General features: G+C 31.6%; 1 protein-coding gene across 1 annotated transcript in view; it reads left to right on the top strand.

Annotated features, from left to right (window-relative positions):
• The window catches only part of LOC109822980 (outer envelope pore protein 16, chloroplastic), a 9519-nt gene extending 2942 nt beyond the window's left edge, over positions 1 to 6577 (top strand). Inside the window, exons 4-6 of the mRNA XM_020389281.1 lie at positions 5513 to 5546; positions 5649 to 5716; positions 6236 to 6577. Coding sequence (XP_020244870.1) covers positions 5513 to 5546; positions 5649 to 5716; positions 6236 to 6376 — 243 coding nt within the window. The 3' untranslated portion in view covers positions 6377 to 6577. The remainder of the gene's footprint in view (positions 1 to 5512; positions 5547 to 5648; positions 5717 to 6235) is intronic.

Here is a 6577-nt window from a genome sequence, read left to right as displayed (position 1 = left end):
GTAAAAGGATGTGACATTTCAAACCTGGGTTGAATAGTTGATTTGAAAAGATAGGAGGTGGAAGCAATTTCCCCTTGAAAATAATAAAGTAGAGTTCAAAATTCATTGTTTTCATGAACTATAATCCATGATTTCTTTCCATTTCGATTCATTATGTCGATCCGGTGGCGCATAGTTTTGTTCATAAAAAATTCACGAGTTCATGAACTATAACACAGTTCTACATTTTCGTTAATTTTGAACAAATAGCAAATAATTAATCAAAATTTAAAATTTATGATTTTCATGAACATAACTCATGTTTTTCGTTTGTTTTTGTTCATTTTTCTTGTTTCGATCTAATTAGAAATAAGTTCAAACTTAACGATTTTATGAGATAAAACCTAAAAAAATTTCTCCATTTATGTTCATTTTAACCTAATGAAAAATACTTTCGCGGAGTTTAAAGTTCACAATTTCATGGGCATCCATGATTTTTGTTCATTTTTATCATTTCAACCCAATGACATAATTTTGCGGAGTTGAAAATTCTCAATTTTCATGACCTATAACTCATGTTTTTTGGACAATTTTGTTTTATTTCGACCAAATAGCAAATAATCAAGCGGTGTTCAAAGTTTCTGATCTCATGAGCTATTCATTTTCTTTCGTTTCGACTCAATGGAAAATAATTAAGCAAAATTAAATTCACGATTTTTATGAGCTATAGCCCACGATTTTTGTTCATTTTTGTTCGTTTTGACATAAAATCAAATAATTAAGTAGAGTTCAATATTTACAGTTTTCATGAGCTATAATCCATGATTTTGGTTCATGTTTCTTTCATTTTGATCTAATAGCAAATAATTAAATGACGTTTAAAAATTCACGATTTCATGAGTTATAACATGATTTTTTCCTTTTTCGTTCATTTTAACCAAATAGCAAATAATTAATCAAAGTTCAACATACATGATTTTAATGAGCATAACCCACATTTTTTATTCATTTTTTGTTCGACCTAATAGGAAATAATTATGTGGATTTCAATAGCAAATAATTATGCGGAATTCAAAATTCACGATTTCTTGTGCTGTAGCCTACAAAATTTGTCTATTTACATTCATTTTGACACATTGACAAATAATTTGGCTGAGTTCAAAATTCATAATTTTATGAACTATAACCCATGATTTTAGTCTCATTCATTTTGACTCGATGCAAATAATTTTTTCATTCAAATTTCATGATTTCATGTGCTATAACAATGATTTTTATCCATTTTTCTTCATTTCAACCAAATAGCAAATAATTAACCAGAGTTCAAAAATACATGATTTTCATAAGCTATACCCAGAATTTTTGTCTACATATGTTCATTTTAACCCAATGACAAATAAGTAGTGTTTAAAATTCACAATGTTATCAGCTATAACCTACGAATTTTGCTCATTTTTGTTCGCTCTAACCTACTGATAAATAATTATGTAGATTTTAAAATTCACAATTTTCATGAACTGTAACCCATGAATTTTATTCTTTTTAGTTTGTTTCGACTAGATGACATAATTATGCGGAGTCCAAAATTCATGATTTCATGAGCTATAACCGTTAATCTTTGCAATTTATGCGTGTTTCAACCTTATAAAAAATAATTTTGTTCATTCAAAATTCACAATTTCATGAGCAATAACCCATGATTTTGTTCGTTTTTGTTCATTTCAACCAAATAACAAATAATAAATAAGAGGTTAAAATTCATGATTTTATGAGCATAACCCACAATTTTCATTTATTTTGGTTTGTTTTGACCTAATGACAAATAATTATGCATGGTTTAAGATTTACGGATTTCATGAATTATAGCCTACAATTTTATCCATTTACGTTCATTTCGACCGAAGGGTAAATAACTTGATAGGTTTAGTCCGCAATATTAGACTCGATTTTGAGGGTCCCTGATCGTCCCAAATGACTGATAGGTTTAGGTTTTAAAATTCATGATTTTCATGAGCATAACCCACAATTTTCATTTATTTTGGTTTGTTTCGACCTAATGATAAATAATTATGCATGGTTTAAGACTTAGGGATTTCATGAGTTATAGCCTGCAATTTTATCCATTTACGTTCATTTATTTTGTAGAGTTTAAAATTCACAATTTCATCAGCTACCACTTAGATTTTGTTTATTTTTATTTGTTTCAACCTTGTTGCTGCAAGGAAAAACTTGATAGGTTTAGTCCGCAATATTAGACTCGATTTTGAGGGTCCCTAATCGTCTCAAATAACTGATGTTGATATTCTCTTGAGATTGCCTGTGATACACAAACTAAACGTTAGAGTGACGAAGGCAGGCCACAAGCACCTCTTCAATGCCAAATAAAGACGCTTGATGATAAACGTCAAAGATGTAGGCTTGTAGGTTATGGTTTTGAGAGGTTCTTCTAGACTGAGGTCAGTAGTACCTAGCGTAATGTATGTATCTCAGATCTAGAGGATGGATTCCCTTTACCTGTTGGCAATTGGCAGATTTATACTGATTACGTGGGCAAATTAGGTATTTCATGTCTCACTGTGCAGTCGATTAAGGTAGTTATGATAGTTGTGGTATGGTAGTTATTTGGCGTGCAAGTAAGTCCACGTGCAGACTGTGGAGGAAGGTATAGTTGATGTATACGTAAATCAGGTAAGTTATAAAAGTTGTTAATCAAAGAGATTGATTATTGACTGATATCTCCGAACATGATATATTGAGGATATGATACGATTCGAATAAATCATTTTAATCAAGCAAATCATCATAGAACCAAGCGGGCTGAAAGTCAGGCATGGTAATCGAATTGATATGAGTTTAGTTGTCATGGGCCTCCACCGTCTTCTTTGGGTTTATGGGTCAGGTACATGGGTTGTGACCGAGTTAAATGTTGAGTGTACCGTCCTACACTAAGCTAGTTAAATTAGTTGCATGTTGACAAATTCATCTACTAATATAGCATGGTCTAGCTAGCTCAATTATAAAATATGGGTTATACACATAACAGACTCAATAGCAATAATTAAGTGCTATTCAAAATTTACAATTTTGTAAGCAATAACCTACGATCTTTGTTTATTTTTCTCTTGTTTCGATCCAATGCAAAATAATTGAGTGGAGTTCAAACTTCATGATTTTTATGAACTATAACCCATAATTTTTTACTAATTTTCATTCATTTCGACCCATTAGCAAATAATTTTGTTTTCTAAATTCACGATCGAATGAGCTTAACCCAAGATCTCTATCTTCATTTTGACCAAATAGCAAATAATTAATCAGACTTTGGAATTTATGATTTTATGAGCATAACCTATTTTTTTGTTTATTTTTATTCTTTTTGACCAAATATTTAATAATAATGCGGAGTTCAAAAATTCACGATTTCATGAGCCCAATAATTTTTGTCCATTTAGTCACTTTGACTCAATGGAAAATAGTTTCGCAGAATTCAAAATTCACAATTTCATGTACTATAATTCACCTTGATTTTTGTTTAGTTTTCTTTTGTGTTGATTGAATGATAAATAATTAAGCGATGATCAAAATTTACAATTTCATGGCTATAATTCGTGATTTTCGTTCATTTGACCACATAGCAAATAATTAATAATATTTCAAACTCCATGATTTTTTTTTGACCTAATGACAAATAATTGTGAAGTTCAAAATTCATGATTTAATGAGCACCCACAATTTTTGTTCATTTACAATCATTTCAACCTAATGAAAAATGATTTTAGGAGTTCAAAATTCAAAATTTTCCTGAGTTATGACTCACAATTTTTGTCCATTTCATTTCGACCTCATAGCAAATAATTCTACGGAGTTCAAATTTCACAATTTTCATGAGCTATAATCCACGTTTTTTTTATTTCTCCACCATTTCGACCCAATGGCAAATAGTTAAGTGGTGTTAAAATTCACGATTTCATGAGCAACCCACAATATTTGTTTATTTTTCTTTCATTTCAACCCGATGAAAAATAATTAAGCGGAGTTTAAAATTCACGATTTTCATGAGTTATAATGCACAAATTTTGTTCATTTTTGTCATTTTCGCTCGTTTCAACCCTATAGCAAATAATGAAGCGGAGTTCAAAGTTCATGATTTCCATGAGCTATAACCTACAATTATTGTTCCTTTTTTCATTTTGACCCATTGACAAATGATTTAACGGTGTTCAAAAGTCATGACTTTCATGAATTATAACCCACTATTTTTATACATTTTCCTTATTTTTGACCAAATTGTAAATAAATAAGCTGAGTTCAAAATTCTCAATTTTTATGAGCTATTATCCACGATTTTATTCTTTTTATTTCATTTCGACCCAATGGCAAATGATTAAGTACTGTTTAAAATTCATGATTTCAAGAGATACAATCCACGATTTTTGTTCTTTTTTTCGTTTGGACCTAATTACAAACAATTATGCAGAGTTCAAAATTTATGATTTTATGAACGACAATCCACATTTTTTCTGTCCATTTACATTCATTTCAACCTAATGACATAATTTCGTGGAGTTCAAAGTTCACGTGAATTTGTCCATTTTTATTTGTTTCGATCAAATAAAAAATAATTAATCGGAGTTAAAAAACCCATGATTTTTGTTCATTTTATTCTTTTCGATCTAATGACAAATAACTATGTGCAGTTTAAAATCATGATTTTGTAAGCTATGACCCACAATTTTTGGCTATTTTTGTTCATTTCAACTCAATGGAAAATAATTTTTGGATTTCAAACTCCAAATTTTCATAAGCTATTATAACCCATGGTTATTATTCATTTTCATATGTTTTGACCCAATAGCAAATAACTAAGCGGAGTTCAAATTTCATGATTCTTGTGAGCCGTGATCGACGATTATTGTTCATTTTCATTCGTTTCGACCGAATGACAGGTAGTTATGTGGAGTTCAAAATTCACAATTTTATGAGTTTGAATCCACGATTTTAGTTAAATATGAGTTTTAATCCACTGAAAATATGAATTCATTGTTAAAAGGCATTGTTTTGCTTGTAGTTAGAGAATCGTGATTTCTGGACCATCTTTTTTATATTGTCCTGAAAATCTGCGTCCTGTATATTTCACTCCTCACATGTTTAAGTTTGCAATAAAACTTGTGGAGGCTGATAAATCTTCCTATACTTGGGTTTTGTGACTTATCTGAAGTTATGCTAAAAAACTAGGAGCATAATTGTTGGTCTTAAACAAATGCTTTTTTTTCTTGACAGAAGTGCACACAGTTTTGCTTTCCTTCAACCATATTTCTGAATTCAGACATGCTGATGCTTTACTGAGACAGATATATGCGGAGATGGACTATATGTACACACACACACACACACACACACACACACACATAAAATACTATTTGTCCACTGATTCAGACCGTAATTTAGGAATAATTTACATATTATGTTTCAATAGGTTATCATCAAATAAGATTACATATTCTAGTTAAATGATACTGTTATTACATTTCAGTTAAAGAAGATGTGCAAGGAAGGCGCCCATTGGGGTGAGCTCGTCTTTTCATCTCATTGTGCAATTTGGATCATAAAATGCGAAACTCATATAATTGGCAAATTGCTATCTAAATTACTATAACTTATGCTTATAGGAGCTGTCGCTGGAGTGTATGTGGGAATGGAGCATGGGATGGAAAGGATACGCGGCACCCGAGACTGGGTAATTATTACTTCTCCATTTTCTGCATATTAAGTGGCATATTTCTTCCATCTTGTGTATCATGTTTAGTGAGTGCTCGTGAGCACCTTTTTGCTAATAATAGAAGTGAATTCAAGCTTAAGAATTGAAAGACTGAATGGGGTCCTTCATCAAAGATCAAAGCATGGTTGGACTACAGGTCTATTGTTTCATGCTCATTCTTAGCGTTCCTCATTTCATCATTCATAATGATATGACTGTTAACCTTGGCAAAACAATTCAAAATCGCCCTTATATTGGGTGGAGAGCTAGCAAGATGTTAATTGAAACCTCCATATCTTTAGATGCATTTAAATTTACAGGCAACACAGCGGTATCTGACCTTAGCTTGGTTTTGATTGGAGTACTTATTTTTCATAAGCAGTGGATCGTCGAACCTTTTTCAGCTTTCATATATTCCTTCTATTGCCTCTATTTCTTATTCATATCTTCACTCGAAGAATTTCTTTCCCACCATTTTACATCTCCATTGTTTTGCAGAAAAATGCAATGGTGGGAGGTGCAGTAACGGGTGCGCTTATATCTGCTGCCAGCAATAGGAACAAAGATCAGATAATTGTGGATGCCATCAGAGGGGGAGCTGTGGCTACTGCTGCCGAGTTTCTCAATTACCTCACTTGAGAGATCGATGAAATTAGCCTATAATCTTAACTGTAATTTGTGAGACATTCTACCTGTAAGGCTTTGTATGTATTCTCATTGTCGCCCAAAGTCCCAAACCTCAAGTCATATCCCAGTTCATAAAGTTCTGGTTCTCCTATTGTTCACATGCTAAACTTGCTTTAGTCGTGATTAATTATATATCGGATGCCGCTTACTATG

This window comes from Asparagus officinalis, chromosome 8 (genome assembly GCF_001876935.1).
Source record: "Asparagus officinalis chromosome 8, Aspof.V1, whole genome shotgun sequence".
Classification (NCBI taxonomy): domain Eukaryota; kingdom Viridiplantae; phylum Streptophyta; class Magnoliopsida; order Asparagales; family Asparagaceae; genus Asparagus; species Asparagus officinalis.
This window is presented reverse-complemented; position numbering and strand designations above follow the sequence as displayed.